Here is a 25314-nt window from a genome sequence, read left to right as displayed (position 1 = left end):
TCGAGGTATGTGGCAGGCAGTGCGGCCTGGGGGGCAGCACCCAAGCTGACAGGGGAGGACCACTCAGCTGGGCTCCCGCAGCTGAGACACGGCTTTGTCTGTCCCCCGACACCCCCTGTTCCCTAGTCAGGGAATACTGATACAATAGGACTCCAGGTTTTCAAATAGAGATTTTGAGGCTATCAAGTCTCTTTAAAGGTCTGTCAGAAAGTTTATAACCTCCCCAGCTCGAGGCCTTTCAGGGAGTAAACCAGCCAGTGGGAGATCTTCCCTGTCCCAGTTTGCTGCCTTTCTATAACTATGCTCTTGAAGTAAACAAATCTTTTTACTTTAGAAGCAGAATTACAGACACTGAGAGAGATCTTCCATTGGCTGGCTCACTCCCCAAATGGCCACATCCTGGTCTCCCGTGGGGGTGCAGGGTCCAAGCCCTTGGGCCATCCTCCACTGCTTTCCCAAGAGCATTAGCAAGCAGCTGAATGGGAAGTGGAGCAGGAAGGTTACAAACCAGCCCCCACATGGGATTCTGGCATTGTAAGCAGTGGTTTTACCTGGTACATCACCACACAGGCCCCGAATGCCAATTTCTTAACATTCTAACACAACTACCAACTGTACAAACTTTCCTATTCTCTCTCTCTCAGTCTCGGGGTTGGGAAAGATGTGGGTTTAAGATTTATTTAATTCTATTTGAAAAGCAGAGAGAGGGAGACAGAGAAAAATAGATCTGCTGATTTACTAATGGCGAGGTCTGAGCCTGGAGCTTCTTCTGGGTCTCCCATGTCAGTGCAGCGCTGAGGGACTAGGGATCATCTTCTGTGTCTTCCCCGGCCACAAGCAGGGAGCTGGCTGGGAAGTGAGCAGCCAGGACTTGAACCAGTGCTCCGTGGGATTCTGGTGTTGCCATTTATTTTTGTTTCAACAGAAGTTTCCAAAAAGGAAAGATCCACACATTGTGTTTGCGGAACCTCACTCACTTAGCGGACAGTGTGTGCTCCTGGACGCTACATTCCCCTGTCCCTGGGGCAGGGGTGGCCACGGGGCTCAGTGTGGCCAAGGATGGAAGGGGGAGGGTTTCGACTGCCCCCTGAGCACCTTTCCTTCTTCCCCTGGCTGCCTGGAACTTGGACAGGATTTCTGACGGTGCAGCGTCCATCTGGTTCCATGAGGTGATACAAATGAGGCCGGTGGGAGCGGTGGCCCCGGATTTCCCATGCCTTTGTTGTTTGCAGTCTGTGATCACACTGCTTCAGAGTAGGTTCCGTAGTGACAAACAGAAATATACCTGGGCCTGGCGCGGCAGCCTAGTGGCTAAGGTCCTTGCCTTGCATGCGCCAGGATCCCATATGGGCGCCGGTTCTAATCCTGGCAGCCCTGCTTCCCATCCAGCTCCCGGCTTGGGGCCTGGGAAAGCAGTGGAGGACAGCCCAAAGCCTTGGGACCCTGCATCTGCGTGGGAGACCCAGAAGAAGCTCCTGGCCCCTGGCTTTAGATTGGCTCAACTCTGGCCATTTGTGGCCACTTGTGGAGTGAATCAGCAAATGGAAGATCTTCCTCTCTGTCACTCCTCCTCTTTGTATATCCATCTTTCGAATAAAAATAAATAAATAATTAAAAAGAAATAAATCTTTTGTTACTTAATTTGCTTGAAAGGCAAAGAGACAGAGTGAGATCTCCATTGGCCTGCTGGCTCCTCAAGTGCCTGCAACAGGCAGGCTGGGAGCAACAGCCAACGCCCGGAGCCTGGCACTCAATGCGAGCCTGGCACAGGGGTGGCAGGCACGCAAGGCCATCACTTGCCACCACTAGACTATGCGGAGGTGGGAACTGTACCCAGGGCTGGGATGTGGGACATGCAGTTCCCTTCACTGCTGCAACAGACACCTGCCCCCACATACTGAGGCAGCAGCTTAAAGAGAGTCTCTGTCTGCACAAAGGACCGCGGTGGTAACCATCTGTCCTCCTAACTCCCTGCACCCGGACTGCCCAGCCTCAGCAAGCAGCCTGGGATTCCCACCAACCGCCCCGTTTCCGAGGGATCATGGTCCCCGTGGCTGGTCTGTGGGCCCGGCGCCCCCTGGCGGCCGGAGGGGGAGCGCGCACACACTCGGCGATGTCCGGACGGCCGGCGCCCGCTGGTCCCAAGGGCAGCTTGGGTTTCCTGCAGGACCAGGCGGAAGCGACCAGGGCTCGGGTTCAGGGCCCGGAGGAAGGACCTGAGTGCACCCTGCGCGGTGCGAGGTTCTGGTTTCTGGGCCCCGCTGCCCAACCTTTTCGGTAGCCCCAAGGTCGCACTCAGACTCCTGCAGTGGAGAGACACCGCATGGGCGGTGAACCACAGAACGACAGCAGAGACACACGGAGCATCCATCCGCCGGTCCACTCCCCGAATGGCCCCTGACACTGGGGGTGGACCAGGCTGAAGCCACCTGGAGTAGATGGTACCAACCCAGGCACTCACCTGCTGCCTCCCACCGCTACCTACAGGAGGCTGGGCTGCAGGACAGCCAGCACAGCCAACGGTAGCTTAGCTAGCTGCACAACAGCCACCCCCAAGGTGCATCCTTCCAACTGAACATTTTGTTTCTGCAAACCTGCTTTGGTTGGCCTGTATATCCTTTTAAATGCTAAAAACCTAATATCCTAATTGAGACGTGCTGTGTGGGATACACGCAAGATATTAAATATCCCATTTATTTACTATTACAGGCCGAAATGTTTGACTATATGGAGTTAAGCAAACCATTAGCTCAAGCTCTTGTTTTAAGAGTGTAGCTAATGAGGTTTTAAACAATGCAGCTCCCGTTCTGTTGCTGTGCTTTGGACTGTGGGTAAACCTGTTGTACTTTCTGACTCGGCTGCAAGCAGGAGAGGTTGAGGGCAGGGATGTGTGCAGGGCCAGGCGGAAGTGACCAGGGCAAGGCCTCGATCCTGAGGCCTGGGCAGTAGGAGGCTCAGCTCAGACAAGGGCACCTTTGACCCAGGTGGGCCTTGCGGGAGGGCCCTGCAGTTGAAGAGCTTGGTTCTGGTATGGGTGTGGCTGTTACTGTGGGGCCAAGCCGCCAGACGTCTGAGAGGTAGTTAGTGTAGGATGGGCCATCTACTTCCTGAAGAGCTCATCCAAGATGTCACCTGGAGGAAAGCATTATGGGAAAATCCTGTTTCTGGAATGCTCACTGATTACCAGTCCATCCTTTTTAGGAAATGTGTAAAAACAGATTTCTGGAAAGTGGATTTTTTTTTTTCTTAAACAGAGATCTGTCATCTGCCGATCTGGTGGTTGCTGGTTCACCCCCACATTATTTGGCACAGCCAGGATTGTGCCAGGCCAAAGCCAGCAGCCCAGAAGCCCATCCAGTTCTTCCCCCAAGGACAGCAGGAACCAGCATCCCATGCTGCCTTCAGGGTCCGCACTAGCAGGGAGTGGGGATTGATGCGGGGCAGGCGCCAACTCGGGTGGCACCCAGCGTGTCCCTACTGTACTTTGCCCACCATGGCTCCAGCAGGTGCCCAATGCCTGCCCATTGGGGCAGTGGGACAGGAGGAGATCTCGCAGAGGGCTGCTGGCTTCATCCTGGCCCAGGCAGGAGGGACCAGGGGCTGACGTGTTCTGGTGCAGTGTGCATGGCGAGGCAGCCAGAGCGGGTCCTGGGAGTCCGGGTGTGTTCCCGCCGTCTCTGATTTGGCACAAGGCGTGGGGGTGCAGCCTTGAGCCCAGACCCAGAAGTGCCCAGCCCTTGGCTGTCTGTCAGTCATGGGCAGCTGGGTTCTGAGGAGCAGTGACGGCCCCAGCCCAGACTTGTGGCACTGGAGGGCTGGCTGGGCCTCAGCTCCCACACTCCATGACTCCTTACAGACCAGGGCTGCTCGGTCTATCCCGCGGTACCAGGTGCTCTGATGGGACCACGGATGCTGTGATCATGACAATCCTCTTGTGTCTCTAGAGGCCAGTGCGGAGCGGCCAAGCCGTGGCCAGGCGTCACAGCAACTTGGTGGCAGGGACGCAGCCTCTCAGAGACAGAGAGCGCTGTTCTGGCGACTAGGACTTCAGGACTTCCAGCCCCTGACGGGTCTGCAAGGGCTGCAGGTGTCAGGGACCCCAGGTTCCCTTCCTGGGCGACGCCACTGAGAGGGAGGCTGAGAGGGACAGTGGGGAGGGGACACAGGTAACGGGGCGCCCCACCCACAACCCACTGGGGCAGGTTTTTTTGGTCAAGATTTATTTTTTAAAGACTTATTTTTATTGGAAAGGCAGATATACAGAGAGGAGAGACAGAGAGGAAGATCTTCTGTTCACTGATTCACTTCCCAAGTGGCCACAATACCAAAGCTGAGTCAATCTGAAGCCAGGAGCCAGGAGCTTCTTCCGGGTCTCCCACATAGGTGTAGGGTCCCAAGGCTTTGGGTGGTCCTTGACTGCTTTTCCAGGCCACAAGCAGGGAGCTGGATGGGAAGCGAGGCTGCTGGGACATGAGCCAGTGCCCATATGGCATCCTGACACGTCCAAGATGAGGACTTTAGCCATTGGACTACAGTGCTGGGCCCAAGATTTGCTTATTTTTATTGGAAAGGCAGATATACACAGAGAAGGGGTGACAAAGATCCTCCATTCTCTGGTTCACTTCTCAAGTGGCTGCAAAGGCCAGAGCTGAGCCGGTCCGAAGCCAGGAGTCAGGAACTTCCTCCAGGTCTCCCACATGGGTGCAGGGTCCCAAGGCTTTGGGCCGTCCTCGACTGCTTTCCCAGGCCACAAGCAGGGAGCTGGATGGGAAGTGGAGCAGCCAAGACATGTACTGGTGCCCTCATGGGCACATGTGCGTAAGGTGAGGATTTAGCAGCTGAATCATTGCATGAGCCCCCCACCCCCACCCCCGGCAGCTTCAACAGCAGCTGTCCTGGCACTTCATGAACGCTATATTCCTGCACACCCCACTTGGCTGGAAAACCCATGCACTTTGGGGTAAAACCTTTCAGTCCTCTTCCTGGAACCTTGGCACCTCACAGTTTAAAACCACAGGATTCTTTTTGAGTCCCAGGGTGCCAGTGTGAGCCTGCTCAGCCAGAGACCAGGCCAGGGAGCCGGAGTGTGGGGACTAGAACTCGGCTCTGGAGCTTGGTCTCTGAGGAGACTGGCTGGCAACCTGAGAGAACTTTGCCTTTTGGGCACCGCTGGCAGCCCAGCTGGTTGGAGGGTCTCCCTGCCACCAGGAAGGCGAAAGCTGTATCCCCATTCTCTCTGGCAGGTGCAGGCAGCAGGGAGCAGGAGGAGTTTGGGGCCACCAGGGAACAAAGACCCAGAGGAAGCACTTTCCTTTGTCTGAAGGGTCGGCTTAGGCAAACGGGCAACAGCGCCACCTGGTGGCCACCAAGGCCAACACCCCAGGAAGGAGCGGCAGTGCCAGCTGCAGGCGCTTGGCGTCCTGGGCAAAGCCCTTCTCCAGGGTGAGGCCTGCAGAGGGTACCAGTCTGGGTAGATTAGCTCTGACAGGAAGCAGCGCTACCGCTGAGTTCAAGGCCAAGCGGGGAAGCTGGGGAGGGAAGGCTCAGGCGGGGGCGGGGTGAGGGGACGCCTGAAGGTCCCGACTCTCACTGGTGGGGGGGTGGGGGGATGGCTCTGCACGGCTGAGGGCGCAGGGACATGGACGGGACTCCGGGACTCCAGCCCGGGAGTTCCTGGGACACGGACGGACGGGACTCCGGGACTCCAGGCTTCCAGCCCAAAGGCACGCAAGGACCGATGGGTCAGACGACGGGAGTGGAGGATGCTTTCAGAAATCTTTGTGACCAAGGCCCAGCCATTTGCCAAGGTATATACACATTTTATTTAAAAAAGCTTACAGTTTTCATTATACACAGCTATGAAGAGGTTATAGGCGGCGTCTGTCCTGCTGACAGGCGTGCGCACTCCATCAACACAATGCAAGGGGAAAGGGGAGGGAGGAGCAGGGCGAGGAGAAAGAGCAGAAAAAGCTTCGATTTCCAGGGCTGCGAATCCCCGTGTCTCTTCAAGTATCACACGGAATGTACCAAACACAGTCAGAACAGAACGGCCATTTCTTGCCAAGCCAACAGCCCTGGCCTCCCTCAGTGAGGCCTGCAGGCCCGAGGCCCTGCCCCCACCAGCCACCCGCAAGAGCACCGCCGAGGGGCTCAGCAGCCAGGCAAAGTACGAACACGCACTCAGAAGTCACTCCAGGCTGTGACCCCAGTAAGGGAGGTGCTGGACTCAACTCTCAGGCACGCTTAAGACACAGCAGGGCCACTGGGGTCTAAAACCAAGCCCGCGTTTGCAGTACGTGACCCGTGGGGGCGAGCCGGGGTTCTGTCTGTCCACACTCGGCCATCCCACCAGAAGGCCTGGTCAAAGGCGAGGGTCGGCCAAGGCCAGGCAGACTTCCATAGGCCAGCTGGCAATAACAGCTTAGGAAATGGCCAAGAAGTGTTGGGTCCTAGAGAGAATTTATAGTGACATGTGATAATCGTCTCACTCGCGTAAAATCAAATGCAGATTGAAACCCAACAGTGACCTCAGGAGGGTGACCACACTGCCCATGAGCCGTCCGGATGACCCGTTTGTGGCCACCTTGCTCGCTGGTGTTTGGCAAGAGCAGGTAAGCCACAGGTAGGATTTCGAAGCCAACGGGGACTAAGCAAGCCTGGGACCTGGTAGCAGGAGCTCTGAGCGGCCCAAGCGCCGTCCAGCGTGGGTGCTCAGCCTGCCCCTGGGCCCCAGGCCCTCGGAGCGCGAGCAGGGGCTGATTGTGGGCAACCCCGGGGGCCAGGCACCAGTCCAGCCTTCCGTCAGCACACTCTGCACCTGGAACTGGTCTATGCTCACCTCTCCTAGGTGCAGGGAAAGGACAGTTAGTGTATGAAAGGCTTCTGGGGCACGGTTGTGCTGGAGAGGGCAGCGCCCAAGACCTCAGGAGAAGCAGCATCCGGCACTGAGAGGCCTTCTCAGACCTCAATATACACACACCTCTCTGTAGCCTCACTAGGACCTGCAGCTGTGCCCAGGCAGGTGCCTGGGGGACCCCTGCCCCTTGGCTGTGCCCAGGCAGGTGCCTGGGGGACCCCTGCCCCTTGGCTGTGCCCAGGCAGGTGCCCGGGGGACCCCTGCCCCTCGCTGTCTGGCCCTGCAGGTGCCCGGGGGACTCTTGCCCCTCAGCTGTGCCCCTGCAGGTGCCCGGGGGACTCCTGCCCCTCAGCTGTGTCCTTGCAGGTGCCCGGGGGACCCCTGCCCCTCAGCTGTGCCCCTGCAGGTGCCCGGGGGACCCCTGCCCCTCGCTGTCTGGCCCTGCAGCTGTACTGATACATCTCCATTTGACAACACAAAGTGGATTTGGTTCAAGAATGGTACCTTGCTAACACACCGTCCGTAACCTGGTTCTAACTAGTTGTTGGATAAGATCAAATGCAATTCTCATCTGGACATTATCTTCTTGAAAGGCAATTAGAACACTACTGTTTATACAATATTGAAAAAATACAATTTATTGTTTGAACTCCAATCACCACCCAGCACTTTAAGCCTACCCTAAATAGCACCTACGGTAATGGTTCTAGCACAAGCACACAGCTACTTCAGCAGGCGAGCGAGTCGGACAGCGCCAGCAGCCCCCTCCCCCGAGCAGTGAGGACAGTGTGCGAGGGACGCATTAAAGGACACCATTACATGTTACAGAGTTAATTCTACCCTCCCAACAAGCACGAATGCTAGAGAGAACTCGGTACAGTTAACCAACCACAGCCCTACACAACTGCACTTGTAATTTCTTAATGAAAACCTTTCGCTTCATGCCCGTAATTAACCTAAAGAAATTCTTCGTCTTTTTATTTAGGAAAATAATCATGCTCAAAAGCAAGTTGTACTTTATATATAGATTTTTTCAAAGAAAAGATTGATTGTGCTTTTTGAATAAAAAGGTAGGGGACCTTCCAATCTCACTGACTTCAAGCTTGTGCAATACAACACTGAAGCAGGGCAACACCCCAAAGCAAAGCTGACCCCCGGGGACACTCAAACACTGTCTTCAGGAAGTCCTGGGACTGCCCGGTGGCTGCCGTGGGCAAGCGCGCAGAGCTGCTGCCTGGCGCACGGCAGGTGCAGCGTGGGGCCCGCGGCGGCCTGCACGCCTCGGCTCCTTTCCTCGTGACCTGCAGAGTCTCTGCTTTCAGAACCTGTCCTGCGTCCTCTCTGAATCCCTTCTTCCAGGCCACTCTCCGGAAAAAAAAACAAAACAAACTTTCTCCTATGTCGGGTCACTTTGGGTACAAAAGCCTTTATTTGTTCCAATCATCACTGTTTTACATTTGGGGTGCACGCTGGGTTGGAAACACCCGTTTCACACTCCCACTAGCAGATGACCAGGCAGCCGCCAGCAGAGGCAGCAGGAGACAAAGGCAAACCAAACCACGGGCGAGGGGGCTCAACCTGCCAATCCACACAGCCCCCAAACCCAAGAAACAGTCACCCTCAAACAGAAGGCGCTCAATCCAGGACGGTGGTCTCGAACCGTCCAGCCGAGAGGCAGGAGGGGACATAACATCCTTCCAGTCCCTGTAGGCCTGGACTACCAGCTCGGCCTCAAGAAAAACCACCAGGTTCTGCAAAGACTTCCCAAAGTCCTCCAGAGCAAACGCTGTGGCTGCAGGGCCGAGGGGGCAAAGGTCAGGCATCCACACAGCAAAATGTAATGAAAGTCCGAGTCAAAGAATCAAGTCTGAACACTACCACTGAGCTCCCCCCTTCCTACTGGGCTGCGCAGGCCAAGAGCTGTCTCGGGCGCACAGCGAGACGCAGCTCAAGCCTTAGGGGGCTGGCTCGCCTCGCTCCCGAAGCACGCTCCGCCTCCCAGCTTCTTCCTGTACATTCTGAACAACCACTGAGCTAGCTTCACGTCCAAGGGCCGGCTGGTTTGGTTTGTTTCTTTGGAACCATCAATAAAGAAGCAACTTCTTCCTGTCATTCTTACGTCTATCAGAGCGCCTATTTCTTTTGACAGTTCAGGAGCACACAAGCGGACTTGGCCAAATGGACTTATGAATGCATGCATTCAGACTGCATATTGCTACCAAAACGGAATGTGGGAATATGCTATGCACCTCCGGTTGAGAAATGACCAAGAAAATCAAGATCTAAAGGGTGATATATAATATATATATATCAATGCTATTATTCATAAAAACCTTGTTTAGTAATAAAAAAAATTGCTTTGTTTAAATATGAATATTATAGTCTGCTTCTCATGGTTAGGAAATAATAGTCTTTCTGAAAAGCAGGTGCTGTTTCTACTACAACTCCATATCCTGGGCCTCGTCTTCGGAAAAGTCAGACATGGAGCTCTCGGACGAGCTGTCCCCGGTGCCTTCTTCCTGTTCCTTCAGAGCCTCCTCCGTGGCGTACTTCTGGATGTACTCTGCAGGGCCGGGGAGAGGGAGGGAGAGAAAGCACAGGGCAGTTAGCCATGGCCACAGGCTGCAGGCTGGCCACCTACCTGGAGCACGCAGGCTGACGGCCATGGTCCCTAAAGCGGAGCCCACAGGGACACCTGTCTGGTCATTTGGCCCGAGGGAAGGGCTTATCAGGAGGGCCCACACAGAACATCATTTGCACACTTGCAGGGGAGTGAAAAAACGTCCAGGCGTCATCCCAGAATGCGAGGCACTGGGACAAGGGCACCCTCCCCACTTTTCCTCTGGCAGTAGCATGATTCATGTCGTTTGAACAGGACCGATGATGGATCCGTGCTAAATTACCAGGAAATCCCCCATCATTGCGGTTATATAATCACAGTTGGCACGGCTCTGTCACTTTTGAGGCAGGGCTTGGTCCTAGTGCAGCCTGCTTGTCAGCTTCTGGGAGCAGCTGGCGGCACCATCTCCAGTCAAGCTGTGTTTAGGGTGGTCACCACCCTCCCCCGAGGCTGTGCTGTGCCTCAGCCTCCCCTGGCCTCGGCACAGCAAAGTGACCAGCAGCTGAGAGCTCTGTGCAGTGAAGCAGGGGCCCCCACGCCCTCAGGGAGTGCGTTTTCTCCTGTGGAGGTCCAGGGACTCACTCCAACAGGAAAACTACCCCAACGGGTTGCCAGAATTGGGTCATCAGTATAGGGGGTCTAGCTGAGAATATTAAATCTTTTTTTTTTTTTAAACAATTTTTTCTTTAAGATTTATTATTTTTATTGGGAAGTCAGATTTTTTTTTTAAAGATTTATTCATTTTATTACAGCCAGATATACAGAGAGGAGGAGAGACAGAGAAGAAGATCTTCCCTCTGATGTTTCACTCCCCAAGTGAGCCGCAACGGCCGGTGCTGTGCCAATCCGAAGCCAGGAACCTGGAACCTCTTCCGGGTCTCCCACGCGGGTGCAGGGTCCCAATGCATTGGGCCGTCCTCAGGCCACAAGCAGGGAGCTGGATGGGAAGTGGAGCTGCCGGGATTAGAACCTGTGCCCCATATGGGATCCCGGGGCTTTCAAGGCGAGGACTTTAGCCGCTAGGCCACGCCGCCGGGCCCGAGAATATTAAATCTTAAAAACATTCTAAAGGTTACCAAAAAGAGAAAGGGCATTTGATGGGCAACTTAATCCCTTCAAATTCATTAGAACAGAATTTTACACTAAAGTAATGAAATTCAACCAGCCCATAACCAGGCAGGAATTCACTTTCCAGAAAAGCATCTTTTGGCCCTGTAATTTGGTAAGTACTCACCTTTTTAGCACATGCAAGGAAACAGGCCCCTTCAGAACTTACTAGAACTAGGGGGAAGTGCAGCAAGGTTATTGGAGCTCCCAGGCAGCAGCCAAGAGCGCCAGGTAGGCAGATACTGGGACCAGGCCCCGCCAGCCAGAGCAGACAGCCGGGCCAAGCTTAGCTCACCAGAGTGAAATGAGCACAACACGCAGAGAGAACTGTCTTCCTTCTTAAAAAAATTCTACAGCAAATAACGCAAAATGGGGAGGTTTTTCCATCGGGGGATGGTGATGGTTTTTCTGTAGGTTTGAAACTTTCCGTGACCAATGAAGGAAGCAGAATTCTTCCTTCATTCAGAAGTTGATGCCCTGAGAGCAGTCAAGGCAAGGATGAGTGCCCAGCTCTGTGGGATGGACACTATTTAAACATGTTTTCAAATCAGTTCCACTAAATATGAATGCCAATGTTTAGGGTTAAGACAAGACACGGGGCTCGGCACAGCAGGCTAATGGCTAAATTCTTGCATGTGCAGTGATCCCATATGGGTGCTAGTTTGTATCCTGGTTGTTCCACTTCCCTTCCAGCTCCCTACTTGGGGCCTAAGAAAGCAGCTGAGAACAGCTCAAAGCCTTGGCTCCTGGCTTCAGATCGGCTCAGCTCCGGTCATTGAGCCACTTGGGGAGTGAACCAGCGAATGGAAGATCTCTCTCTTTGTCTCTCCTTCTCTCTGTAAATGTGACTTTCCAATAAAAATAAATAAATATAAAAGATTTGCTTTTTTTTGAAAAAGAGGTCACACTGTACCCAGACGTGAGGTATTGGAACATACACGTGGAAATCTGCAGGATAAAGTCTAGGCCCAGACACCTTCATCTAGAAGTCACCTACCTTGGTCACCTGACAGTGAATAATCTCTCCAAGTGGTGGGGAGGAGGAGGAGCAGCCCAAGGAAAAATAAAGGAAAACAGCAAATAAAAAAAGAAAACACATTAAAGTGATTGAGCTGCTACTGTAACAGATTCATGTACAGGAAAGTGTTTAGGAAAAAAAAAAAAAAAAAAAAGAACAGCCAGGCTTAGACAACAGGATCCCTGGTTTGCCGAGAGGAAGGTGTAAAACAGCGAATGCTGCCGACGGGCTGCGCGGGGACCGGGCCTCCCCAGGGGTCAGGGCGCCACCAGGCAAGCGTCACTGGTGGCAAAAGACGGATGCATTTAAGCTTCTCCCTGTGAAGGTTCTCACACACAAAGGCCTAAGGACACTGACAAACGGGTATGCCCATGTGGACCTTCAGATCTCCTCTTGCAAGCCTATGTCTCTTTCAGGGAAATCCACTGTTCGCCTGTAAAGTGTGTGACACGCAGCAAACAAGGATTCCGCCTCCTAAGGAAGGTGCAAACCACGTGTTAGCTCAGCTCCCACCAAGACCGCCCCGTCAAGCACTACCTCAGCCCCAGGGGAATCTGTTTTCAGAAAAATTATTACGGGCTAAAAGGGTTTTGAAAGTCCGAAAGATCAAGTTCTTTGGTCTCCAGTTACTCCACTGCCTTCTCTTCTCACCTTTAATTTTCTGCTTGTATTCTTCAGGCCGGTGGAGGTACATGGCGGCGGCATCCCCATTGAGAGGATCGATGGGGTTTGGATAGGCCAGCAACTGGGGCAGGAAGGACTCAAATATGTTGGTAAGATCTGCAGAGACAGACAAGCACGTCATGCCTCGGAGTACTGAAGTGTGCCCACAATCTACCTGCAGTTTGTAGTCAAAAGTGCTGACCTACCTGTGTGTGTGCTCCATGCGGTTACCTACGGCATGTATTCAGGTCAATGCTAATGTGACATTGAAACAGGAGAACCATACACATAGCTGGTATTTGTCCCAATTTGAATTCACTCCATTTCCCCAACCAACATGTCATTATTCCACAACCAAGAAGAATGTATTACAACAACACGTCCCAGTGCTCCATAGCACCCTACATTCTTACAAAATGAGTAATTCTTAATGGATCACTTTCTGTAACTTCCAATTGATTGCTACTTAAAAAGAGTATAAAAAAGCATTCAAAAAGTATGCCACTCTTTAAAGAACTGAACACAATTTTACAAGATTGACATTTAATTCGATTCCCTGATTTCTAACAGAAGTAAGCAGTTTTTCAATTACCCAGAGTAACAAGGATAGGAACCTACGCATGCCTGCAAAAACACACGCTCACACACAGAGAAGACACCCCTACACAGCAAAAAGCCTGCTGCTATGTGGCGCTCTGCACAGACAGCCCCAACAGAGCCCTCCTTGGCCAAGAGGGACCAGCGAGCCCAAGTGCTTCTATCTCCACCCTTTCCAGGCTGCTTTCTGAAGGCAGTGCTAAAGCATCAACTACTACCTTTAGTTTATTCTGCCCCATTTACTAGATTCAAGGGAGGAAAAAAAAAAAGCCTTCATGAGCATGTACGACTTTCCCAAGCTGGCAATAAGTTCCCATTATGGAGTGACTTCTGCTGACTGGGGAAGTGGCACCGCCTGGAGACATGTGGCAGTTGCCAACAGGGCTGCTTCTGGCATCAGCAGGCAGGGCCAAGAAGGCTGCGCTCAGGGCAGCCCCTTCACACGCCCCACTCCTTGGATGATTATTTGGACTAAAATGCCAATAAAGCTGAGGTTCAGAAACCTTATGCTAGAGAAAGTAGCACAGACAGAGGCAAACACAACAGGTAAACAGGTGCAGCTATTGTCCAACAGGTAGCCAAAGTTTGCCTAACTTCACCTGTGAGAGGCCTTCCTTATCAGTGTAAAACTGAAAAATGGAACAAAGAATTTCCAGAATGCAAAACTCAACAGAATTTTTTGCAGAGATGAAATTGTTTCGCAACTGGCGTTGCTCACTGCCAGAGAGAGACATATGGCTGCTGGGACTGAGGAAGTCAAATTTTTACTTAAAAGTGTTTTTTCCCCTCTCTTTTATATGAAGCACAGAGACAGCCAGATGAAGACAGACGTTGCACCTAGTGACTCACTTCTCAAATGTCTCAGCAGCTGAGGTGAGCTTAAGCCAGGCCAAACTAGGGGCCCCAAACTCAATTTTACCTGGGGTGGGCTTCTGCAGGAAGCCAGACAGGAAGCTGAGGAACTAGTACCAGGCACTTCATGAACGTGTGACACCACCTACAGCTAGGAGCTTCTATGTCCTAGAGAATGATGTGCTGTGATGGTCCCACAACAGCTGGCTTGGCTAAAATACAGACCTGGGGCAAGTCCGCCCCCAGTGCTATTTCACCCTAACAAGGCCAACTCCCAAAGAAACACATTATACTAAGTTCTCATGCACCAGAAAACAAATGCTGAAATTTCTCAGCATAATTAAACAAAACAAAAACAACAAAACAACCTTTTGAAATAACCTCCAAAACTATACATACACAGTAAGATTTTTACTGCCATTTATTTATAAATGCCTTATAAAAGTGAACAACATTCAACAAATCAACAATCATTTACGGCACAAATCCTTGGCAAGTACTTTGTAAGGGATAAGGACTAGAGGGAAAACGCTTTAGTGCTTGAGCGCTGGATGGAGAAAGGCTCTATGATGGTTTATACATATATTTTCTAAAATTACAACTACATACAGAATGCATACAAAAGAAAAGTACTTAAAATTCTTCAATTTACCTCTATCTGAAAGAGACCAAGACAGATGAACCTCTTCCACCCATTGGTTCACTCCCCAGATGCCTGCAACAGGTAGCTCTGGGTCAAACCAAAGTCAGGAGCTGGGCTCCAATATGGAGGCAGGCTGAACCATCATCCGCTGCCTCCCAGAGCGCGTGTGACGCAATCAGGAAGCTAGACTGGAGGAGAGCTAGGACTGGAATCAGGCATTCTGACGCTGGCATGTCGAACAGCACCACTGTCCCAAAGATGTTCCCTCAAGACTACCATTCTTCAAAGTTATCTCAAGGGCATAGGCTTATAATTTCTTACTTTCTACACTTAAATGACATTCTGTTTTACATTTAAAAATATTTCCGGGGGAGTGATCCCAGACTCCACAGAATTGTATCATAAAATTTAAATTTTAAAATAAAAATTAAAAATAAAATAAAACTTTTCATTTATAAAAAAAAGATTTTTTAAAGATAAGAATGATACAGAAATCTTGCCCTTACTGATTTGCTCTCCAAAGGACAGCCAACAGCCAGGTCTTAGCCAAGCTCAACCAGGGTCAGGGACTCTGTCCAGCACTCCCAGGGGATGGCTGGAACCCAGACACTTCGTCCACCTTCTGCCTTCTGTGGGGAGGAAGCAGCGCGGTGCTGAAGCAGCTCCTGGGATTGGTAGGGTCTGTGGCAAGATGGTGACTGGCCCAGGGCCAGGAGGCAGAGTTGGTCTCCCCAGCAGGTAAACAGGAAGTCACAGGGATAGGCTAATGCCCTCACTGTGATGACTGGCCTATCACGTAGCACCAAGTGGACCCACGGAGAGAAGTGATTGGTGGAGAACGGTATAAAAGTAGCTGGTAAAAGCTAGGCAGGACGACAGACTACAGGGAGGACGACAACAACGAGAAAGACTGGGGCGAGAGACAGAGACTATGACGGAGAAAGATGGGACGAGGGCAAGAAGGATGGGTGGGAAGAAGGGTGGCGGAGAGAGGGCTGGAGAAGCGGGGAGGGAAAGCTAAGTCCAACGGGGACAGGGGAAGCAGAGAAAAGGATTTAAACGCAGCCGCTTTTGGCAGTGAAGGGTCCGGTTGAGGTTCTGGCTTTTCCCAGACCCTCCAGAGTATGCCTCGACATTTTAGTGTCGCAGCAGGGCGGTGGCAGCCTTCCCAGGGGCATCAGCAGGGAGCTGCATCTGAAGCAGAGCAGAAACTGAAACTAGCGCTCTGATGTGGGATGCAGGCTGCTGCAATACCGGCCTCTTTCTTTCTTCTGTATCTTAAGCATGGCATAAAACCAGAGGAGGTCTGAAAATGCTTTTCCTCTGAGTAGGTGAGTTATTAAGGCAGTGGTAGCAAATTCAGTAGTTTCACAAAATGAATGCAACCCCAGGGCAGGAAGAGTTAGTTTCTGAGTTCCGTTAGCAGGGACATCAGTCACAGTGGGTGGCAGCAAGGCAACTACTGTGCAGCACTTCCTGTGAGCTGCACACATGCTCCCATGTCAATACAGCCATCCACGGAGGTCCCACTAGCTCCAGTGTCCACGGACAGAAACAGAGGCACACAGAGGTTAGTCAAATCGGCCGAGGATGGACTTTGATGCAGGAAACGGTCTCAACAGCCACGATGGCTCAAGCTGCCCAGAGCTCTGCATTAGCACCACGCCACACGTCGAGCACAAGGCCACAGGCAGAGCCCGGAACAGAGAAGTGCAGGATCCGGGGCTGTTTCACGGACAGCACAGGCTTGTCCTCAAGCAGCTCGACCCCAGGCAGAGGCCATCGACTCCTGTATGTGTGAGCTGCTGTCTCTCCTGCCACACAATTTTGCCAGGGACACAAGCAAGGATTCGCCGTGGAGGGCTGCCACTGACTAGCAACCAACCTTGACAAGGCACAGCGCAGGCACGTGCGTAAGTCATGTTGGGAAGGGCACCGTGCAGGTGCGCAGAAGCTGTCAAGGTGAAAACCATGGGTGCAGCAATCCTGCTACAAGTCAACAGTCAGACTCACACTGGGAAAAGGTTCAAAGTGAGCATGTTTTTCTAGAATTATTAATAAAACATGTATTAGTTCAGAGTCATTTTAAAACCATTAATCTTGGCAGTAGGCATTTACACCTAGAGGCTAAGATGATGACATCAAACACTGGAGTGCTCCCGTCTGACTCCAGATCCCAGCCCTCAACACAAGCTGCCTGCCAATGCGGACCCTGGGAGGCAGGATGAGGCCAGTCCACGTGAGAACTGGACTGAGTTCCAGGCTGCCAACTGCCATCCGACCCCAGAGGCTGCTGGCATGAGTGCAGCAGTGCATGGAGCTCTGGTCTCTCAACTAATCAAACAAAACATCTTAAATTACAAACATTAATCTTTGATTTTTTTTCAAAGGGAGAGAGCCAGAAACATCACAACAGATTAGATTATGGTCAGTTGGCTGTCTTAGAGTATGGTGAAGGTTTTGTGCAGTAGCATAGTGGCTGAAGTCCTCATTTTGCACATGCTGGACCCCATATGGGTGCTAGTTAGAATCCTAGCTGCACCACTTCCCATCCAGCTCCCTGCCTGTGGCCTGGGAAAGCAGTCAAGGACAGCTCAAAGCCTTGGGACCCTGCACCTGCAAAGGAGACCCAGAGGAAGCTCCAGGCTTCTGGCTTGGATCGGCTCAGCTTCAGCTGATGTGGCCACTTGGGGAGTTAATCAACAGACAGAAGATCTTCCTTTCTGTCTCTCCTCTCAGTATATCTGACTTTCCAACAAAATTAAATAAATCTTAAAAAAACGAAAAAAAAAAACAAAAACAAACCAAACCCCACTGACCAGGACCTGGTGTAATGGCTCAAATAGCTGCATCCCATATGGCCACCAGATCTTGTCTCCACTGCTCCACTTCCCATCCAGCTCCCTGCCTGTGGCATAGAAAAGCAGTAGAGGATGGCCCAAAGCACTGGGACCCTGCATCCGCGTGGGAGAGCCAGAGAAGGTTCCTGGCCTTGAAGCGGCTCAGTTCTGACCATCGCAGCCATTTTGGGAAGCGAACAATCAGATGAAAAGTCTTTGCCTCTGCCTCTCCTTTTGTATGTATACCTGGCTTTGCAATAAAAAAAAAAAAATGCTGACCATAAAACGTCAGCTCACACGCTGGGCACACTTCCTGTGATGGCAGTGTGCTATCTACCAAATCTCTCAAAACTGGCAGCAAAGCATTGATTTTTTTTGTTGTTGCTAAGATTGAAACAGGTAAGCAGTAAGATTTTCAGATTTCCTTACGTTATTTAATAATTCACCTTCTCTCCCTCATCTAGCTTCTAAGAACTTGTAGTATTAATAACGGATTTGAAGGTTTTCTTTAATGTTTTGCTGCTTATGATCTGTGAACAAGAAAAATCAGTGAATTCTACAGAGTAGTACAAGATCTATACACCTTCATCAACAGGAGAGTGGTGCACTGCATACAACCAAGCAGTTGTTAAAAGAAAAAAATGTGGTAAGCAGAGGGACCTAAAAAATGCCGCACCCGCTACCCCAGGAAACTTCAGCAAAGCCAGTCATGGATAGTGCCCTCAGACACACAGCAGGCCAACTTCAAACAAGAAATGGTTTTTGCGCTTGATAGCAGCATTCTACAGTCAGTAGCTTGAGCCCACTCGTCTCCTGGCGCAGAGGACCTGCATGGCTGAAATGCAGCAGCCCAGGAGCCACTGAATCGGTGGGAAGGCCCGCTGCCAGCAGCCTCCCACAAGCTGCTGAGCTCAGCCAGCAGAGAGCTGCCAAGGCGACAATGTACAGCCACCAGCTAAAGGAGGCACACAGTCACCACTTCCTCTGCCAGCATTACTGATGTGTACAGCAACACTCAACAGGTGTGCCCGCCTCCGGTTCATCGTGTCCTCAGGGCAGTCCACGAGGCTCCAACAGAGCACATGGTCCCACTGAATAAGCACGCAGGCATCTCCCTCAAGGGGCAGACAACACTCAGCAAGTTACACTGCAGCCTTTGACGTCAGCTTTCCATGTGAAGCTCCACTGTCGATCCAGCTTCCTGTTACTGCGCCTGGAAAGGCAGTGGCTGCTGGCCCAAGCAGCTGTCTCCTGCCAGTTGTGCGGGAGACCCAGAAGGAGCTGCAGGCTCCCAGCACCGGCCATTGTAGGCTTAGCGACTAAAAAGAAGACATAAGATCCTGTAACTTTTCCTTTTTGTAACTCTGCCTTTCAAATAAATAAATCCTTACAAAAACCCAAAACAAAACAAAACTTGATAGTCAAGTACTGCAAAGAATATTTACAACCTGACAGGCATAGTCCAACTCCCCTGGCAGCAGAATTATACCTTTGAAGTAGTCTCAGCTTAAGACATGCCAGTCCAGGGCGAGCCTGTGCTGCAGCTCTGGACAAGGCAGCTGTAGTGCCAACGTCGCACCGAGCGCTGGCTAGGGTCCTGTCCTGATGGCTCTACTTCTGACCCGGCTCCCTGCCACTGTGCTTGGGAAAGCAATGCAAGATGGCACAACCATCGGAGGCCCTACTACCCATGGGGGAGACCCAGAAGGAAGTGCTTAGCTCCTGGCTTTGGCTCAGGCATTTGGGGAGCACAGAAACAGGTGGAAGATCTGTTTCTCCCTTACTCTCTTTATTCTGCCTTTCCAATAAATAAATCTTTCTTGAAAAACATGGACACCAAAGCCTGGTAGGACTGCAGATATCCCCAGCCAAGGGTCAGCTCCAAGCCCCCCCGAGGTCTGCAGCCACAGAATGCGGACCGCTCTAAAGCATTCCAAATCCTCCTACAGAGCCACTTCCCATCCTCTGCCTAACTGCAACCTCTTTCCCTTCGTGTATCTAAATTGCAGGGATCTAGACAAGAAAATGTGCTACTAGCTCAAAACACAGAACCAAGTTTGTTCATGGCAAACGCTGCTCTCATCACCTTGTCAACCTCCACACATGGGGCCCCACGACACCATACCGGGGTGTTTCTTACAGGTTTCCTCTTAGTGCGAGCCTGGCATGACTTTGCTTACCCAAAGACTGCAAGGTAAAACATGGTGATAGGATTTGCTATTAACCTTCTAGAAATGAGGGTAATCTGTAATTAGCTAACTGGGTATTTCTTAGTGATACCAAAAGTTTAATTACTAGAAAATAACTCAGTTACTCGTAGTGTCAAAAAAAAAAAAGTAGCAAGACACACCTTCATGCAACTACAAGTTAAGTGACCATGCACAAGAAGAGGTTACCTACACACAGGGTTAATCATATGCAAAGGCAGGAAAATAAACCCAGGCCATGATCCACAGAATCAAAGTAAGACTTGAGGCCTTCAACTCTAGTCCCAGGCACAGCTGGACAGTTCTGGTTGCCTGTCAGGGCAGGACTCTGGCTGATTCACTTCCAAAGCCATGTCTAAGCCTGATCTTAGCCAAAAGGCCAGGAAGCGATGCACAGGCATCATTCTAACATTGGTGACGAGCGAGGGTGCCATTTCTTTATTTATTGGAAGAGAGGAAGGAGGAGAGATTTTCTACATGCTGGTCCACTCTCCAGATGTTCACAACAGCTAGGGCTGAGCCGGGAGAAAACCTGGAGCCAGGAACTCACACTACATCTTCATCCCACACGTTGGTGCAGCAACCCAAGGCCTCAAGCCACTGCCTGCTGCCTGACACTGAGGCGGCACAGCCAGGACTAGAACCCCAACATGCCAACCTGGACACAGGCATCCAGGTAGTATCCTAACCAGTGAGCCAAACATCCGCCCCAGATGTGGCATTCCATCTACCTGCCTACTCCCCAGACATCTCAGAATGGCGAGGTGTGAGCCAGACCAAAGCAGGGAGCCTGGTACTCAAACCAGGTTTCCACATGGGTGGCAGAGACCAAGTCCTGAACCACTATCTGCCACCTCCCAGGATGCACATGAATACAAAGCTGGGCCAGAAACACAAAAGCTGGGACTCAAATCAGGTTCTCTTGTGTGGGATGCAGGCATCCCACGTGGTGGTTTTACCCACTCTGCCAAATGCCAGCTTTTCTCTCTCTCTCTTTAAGCATTATTTACCTTTTCCTAAACTTTCCATAAAGTGAATTTTTAAAAAAGATTTATTTTTTTTATTGCAAAGTCAGATATATAGAGAGAGAAGGAGAGAGAGAGAGGAAGATCTTCGGTCTGATGGTTCACTCCCCAAGTGACTGTAACGGCTGGTGCCAGGAGCCAGCAACTTTTTTCCGGGTCTCCCACGCGGAGGTGCAGGGTTCCAATGCATTGGGCCGTCCTCGACTGCTTTCCCAGGCCACAAACAGGGAGCTGGATGGGAAGTGGAGCTGCCGGGATTCTAACCAGCACTCATATGGGATCCCTGCGCTTTCAAGGCGAGGACTTTGGCCCCTAGGCCATCGCGCAGGGTCCGAAGTGAGTTTTTTTGAGAAACACTTTGAAAAGTCAAGACAGGGGCCCTGCTCAATACAGTTCTGACTACATCCAAAGTACTGTCTCCTGTTTTTCTGTCCTTGCCTGTGACACAATAGTGGTACACTCGTGTTATGGAGCTCTTAGACTCACACACATATGTAGTACAAGAGTCTATTTTCAGTTCACTTGGACCAATGTGGTTGAACTCTTTCTTACTGAAATGCTGTGCAGGGCCCAGCTCCATAGCCTAGCAGTTAAAGTCCTCTCCTCGCACGCGCCGGAATCCCACATGGACGCCGGTTCCTGTCCTGGCTGCTCTACTTCCCATCCAGCTCCCTGGTTGTGGCCTGGGAAAGCAGTGGAGGACAGCCCAATGCCTTGGGACACCGCACCCGCGTGGGAGACCCGGAAGAAGCTCCTGGCTCCTGGTTTCAGATCGGCTTAGCTCTGGCCATTGCGGCCACTTGGGGGAGTGAATCAGCGAATGTAATGTCTCCATTCCAATTTAAAAATAATAAAGAAATAAGTAAGTAAGTAAAGCTGCTTTGCAAGCCGATGTAACAATGCACTAGCACTTTATAAATGTGATGCGCTGAGTTGTTTTTGTGTTGGCCCTCTTCTTTAAAGTCTGTTTTGGGGACCAGCGCTGTGGTGCAGGTAAGCCACTTTGGCTTGCAAAGCTGGCATTGTGGCTGCTCTATTTCCTATCAGCTCCCTGCAGATGCCCCCTGGAAAGCAGGAGACGCTGGTTCAAATGACTGGGCTGCTGTCACCCACATGAGAGACGGACGGAGTTCCACATTTCTGGCTTCAGTCTGGCCCAGCTCTGGCCACTGTGACTATCCCAGGAGTAAACCAGTGCACACAACATCTCTTTCTCACTTGCTCTCTTCTCCTTATTTGTTAACTTGGCTTTTAAAATAAATGCTAAAAGGAAAGAAAATTAAACCGCGCTGTTTGTCAGTGCCAGGACGAAACTGCTCGATATATCTGTGAGCATCATTTCTAGCGAAACAAAGGGTTGTCACTAATTGAAAAGTAAAAAATTTTTAAATCAAATCTAGAACCTCATATACCTGTTGATGGAAATGTAAACTGGCGTAGAAACTCTGGAAAACAGTCTTCATACAGTTAAAAATAGACATATATTGTACCACCGAGCAGCTGCACTCCGGGATCCACATCCAAAAGAAATGGAAACCCATGCCCACATAAAGACTTACGCACAGATATTTATGGAAGGATGATTCATAACAGCCCGATGTCCACCCTCTTCCGAAAGGAGAAGCACAATATGGCATGTCAGTATAATGAAACATTCTTCAGTAATACGAGAAAGAAAATTTTAAAACATGTATGGGCCTTAAGAACATTATACAGAATGAAAAGAGGCCGTCACAAAAGGCCACAGAGTGTAATCCTGTTGACAAGCGCCATCCACAGACCCAGAGAGAGCAAGAGCAGCCCAGCGAGTGTCCAGAGCTGACAAGGTGACAGGGAAGGGCTAACGGGCACAAGTGTGTGTGCAGTGATCAAGGTTTTGGTTGCCTCGAACCGTGAATATGGTGAAAGCTACTCGACTATTTGTATGGTTGTGAAATGTAACTCAATAACGCCATTATTAAAAAAAAATCTGTTCTGTGACAAGAGGAGTTGAGAATCAGCAACCCTATTCTATAAAGTGTTTTCTGGTCAACAGTAAAAGCTTCGGAAGTGCAGCTTTAACTTGGCTGCAACTGGAAGCAGCTTGCACATTCGGCACTGTGAGTGTAGTGAGGGCAACATATCATGACATCAGATATTCCAGGCACGGTGCCGTGGGACATTTTCCATGCATGTACACGCACAGACACAGGAATCCATCGGAATCAGCCTGAGTCTAGGTTCGCTTTTACTACTGCACCTTACCAGGTCTTTCACTTCACTGAGGCACAGCTGAAACCTCACTGTGCACTGCGATCATCCCAAGTGTGTATGGACAAGAACAAGGCACACACCCTGCTCTTATGGGTTTTACAATCTAATTTTTTTTAAAGGTTTATTTTTTATGGAAAGGCGGATATACAGAGAGGAGGAGAGAAGAAGATCTTCTGTCTGATGATTCACTCCCCAAGTGACCGCAATGGCTGGAGTTTAGCCAATCCGAAGTCAGAAGCCAGGAGCTCCTCTGGGTCTCCCACGTGGGAGCAGGCTCCCAAGGCTTTGGGCCATCCTCAACTGTTTTCCCAGGCCACAAGCAGGGAGCTGGATGGGAAGCAGGGCCGCCGGGATTAGAACTGGTGCCCACATTGGATCCTGGGCATGCAAGGCAAGGAGTTTAACCACTACACTATTGCGCTGGACCCAAAATCATCTTTAAAATCTGATATTTACTTAATGTTCACACTGTGTTAATATTAGATTATAGGGCCCAGCGCAATAGCGTAGTGGTTAAACTCCTTGCCTTGCACGCCCAGGATCCCATATGGTTGCCGGTTCTAATCCCAGCGACCCTGCTTCCCATCCAGCTCCCTGCTTGTGGCCTGGGAAAACAGCTGAGGATGGCCCAAAGCCCCGGCACCCTGCACCCGTGTGGGAGACCTGGAAGAGCTCCTGGCTCCGGATCGGCTCAGCTCCAGCCATTGCAACCACTTGGGGAGTGAACCATCAGATCGAAGATCTTCCTCTCTGTCTCTCCTCCTTTCTGCATATCTGCCTTTCCATAAAAAAAAAAAAAAAAAAAAAAACCTTTAAAAGAAAGGTTTTAAAAGCAGGTGCTGTGCAAAGGGAGGATATGCTTTGAGACGGAGCGGCTAGACAAGGAGGCTTTTCTGAAGAAGTGATGCTGGAGGGAAGACATGAAACACACAGAGAATTCCAGGTAGAGGAAGTATTTCGGGAACGGCCAAGCCAGAAGCATTCAACCTTCCTCTAACCCCTGCTCCACAAGTTCATACAAGGATACCTGTATGGTGACTTGCAGGATGTGCCCTGGACCACTGAAGGATATTCCTGTAAAGTGATGTCTCCACCCCGGTGTGTCTCTCAACAACTGTTACCTTTAGCATTGACTCTTGTGGCCATGGTGCTGGGAGGCACTGCACTCCAAGACAGATCAGACGTGCAATCCACAGCCCTCAAGGTAGGAAATAATCTAGAACCACAGCATACATAGGTAGAAACATATACAAGGCAGAAAGTAAAAATGGACAGCTACAAACCGTAAGGTTTCCAGAGTCTGTTCCAGGCTGGAGACCCAGAGGAAGCCTCGTGAGAGGCCAGGAGAGCTAAGGCTCTGGACATGGGGAGGGGGCACGGTATCCCTCATTAACCTGAAACTGTCTTAAAACATTTTCAGCTCAAGGGGAGGAGGCCTGATGCTCTGTGATAATTAGAACAGTATGAGGGCACTTCAAAAAATTAATGAGAAATAAAATTAAAATCAAGTTTATTTAGGTGCAAAAGTTTTGAAACCCAAGCATATGCCCACAACATGCACTCTCCAGGAACTTTCTCAAGAGTTCCCGTGTTCTGCAAAGTTGGGCAATCCACCTGTTGCCTCACTGGGCAGACGTGAGCAGTCCCAGCAGGAGGTGGTGACGCCAAGCCAAGCTGCGTAAAGGGGAGGAGCTGAGGCCTCCGCTCTGCACTTTTAATTTAAGCTCACAACACATCTTCCTGGGACCTGTGCTCAGAGATTCTTTGGGGAGAGCCACGGCCACAGGAGATGAAGAAATGATGTAAATTCATTTGGAGAGTCAAATGGGAAAGCCAACAAAAACACAACCTTTGATACAGGCAATTTAGTAAAGGTAGTTTTTAAAAAGTGGACAACGCTTGTTGCTATACCACTACAGAAAATCAAAATGTCATCAAATGACTGCCTTGATGCCGCTGGCTCCCCTGCTCGCCCATGAGCACAGCGACGCCGGCCTTCGTATTTTAACACAAGCCTTCTCAAAAACCTTATACAGTTTTCTCTAACTTCAGCTGCCCAGTGATCTTTAAAATCCTGTGGAAACATTTACTTTTAACATGGACCCTGTCAGAAAATCTGTACCTTAAGGGTTAAAAAGGAACAACAAAATTCAGCCATGCTGTAAATTTACATGACAGGCTTGAATTTCTTCCACCAGTGGCACTGTAAACAGATATTTCTGCACAAGTACAGGCACACTACACCTGCATCCTTACAGCTTTGAAGGTTTATGTGAGGCATACCTAACAGTATGCTCATTGGGGACTTAAGCATGTCCCTAAGTATTCTTTTTCTCTTGCCTTTGATGTAGCCCAAAAAAGCTTTAGTTTTGAAATAAATGTGATCACCCTGTTGAGACAGACCGAGAAAGGAAGGAAGGGCTGAGTGGTTGATTCAGCACTGAAGGCAAGCCTGAGTTATTCTCAGCACGGTCAGGCTTTGGGACAGAAAACAGACGCCTGCTCTCCTCTGCCAACATCGGCTCGAGTCTCGTCCAGACCCGAATGCTCCTACACACTAATCAATATGTATGCACAACACACACATAGAATGTTCTGTGTGTATACTGTCATACACCTTCAGTTCTGAAGCT

The 25314-nt window shown here is 50.6% G+C and overlaps 1 protein-coding gene across 1 annotated transcript in view; it reads right to left on the bottom strand.

Moving 5' to 3' along the window:
* Positions 1 to 9131: 9131 nt before the first annotated feature.
* UBE2H (ubiquitin conjugating enzyme E2 H) overlaps positions 9132 to 25314 on the bottom strand; it is a 71245-nt gene continuing 55062 nt past the window's right edge. The window contains exons 6-7 of the mRNA XM_004592530.3: positions 12253 to 12381; positions 9132 to 9419 (exon numbers count right to left, since the gene is read on the bottom strand). Coding sequence (XP_004592587.1) covers positions 9295 to 9419; positions 12253 to 12381 — 254 coding nt within the window. The 3' untranslated portion in view covers positions 9132 to 9294. The remainder of the gene's footprint in view (positions 9420 to 12252; positions 12382 to 25314) is intronic.

The sequence above is a fragment of the Ochotona princeps genome, chromosome 25 (genome assembly GCF_030435755.1).
Source record: "Ochotona princeps isolate mOchPri1 chromosome 25, mOchPri1.hap1, whole genome shotgun sequence".
NCBI lineage: Eukaryota > Metazoa > Chordata > Mammalia > Lagomorpha > Ochotonidae > Ochotona > Ochotona princeps.
This window is presented reverse-complemented; position numbering and strand designations above follow the sequence as displayed.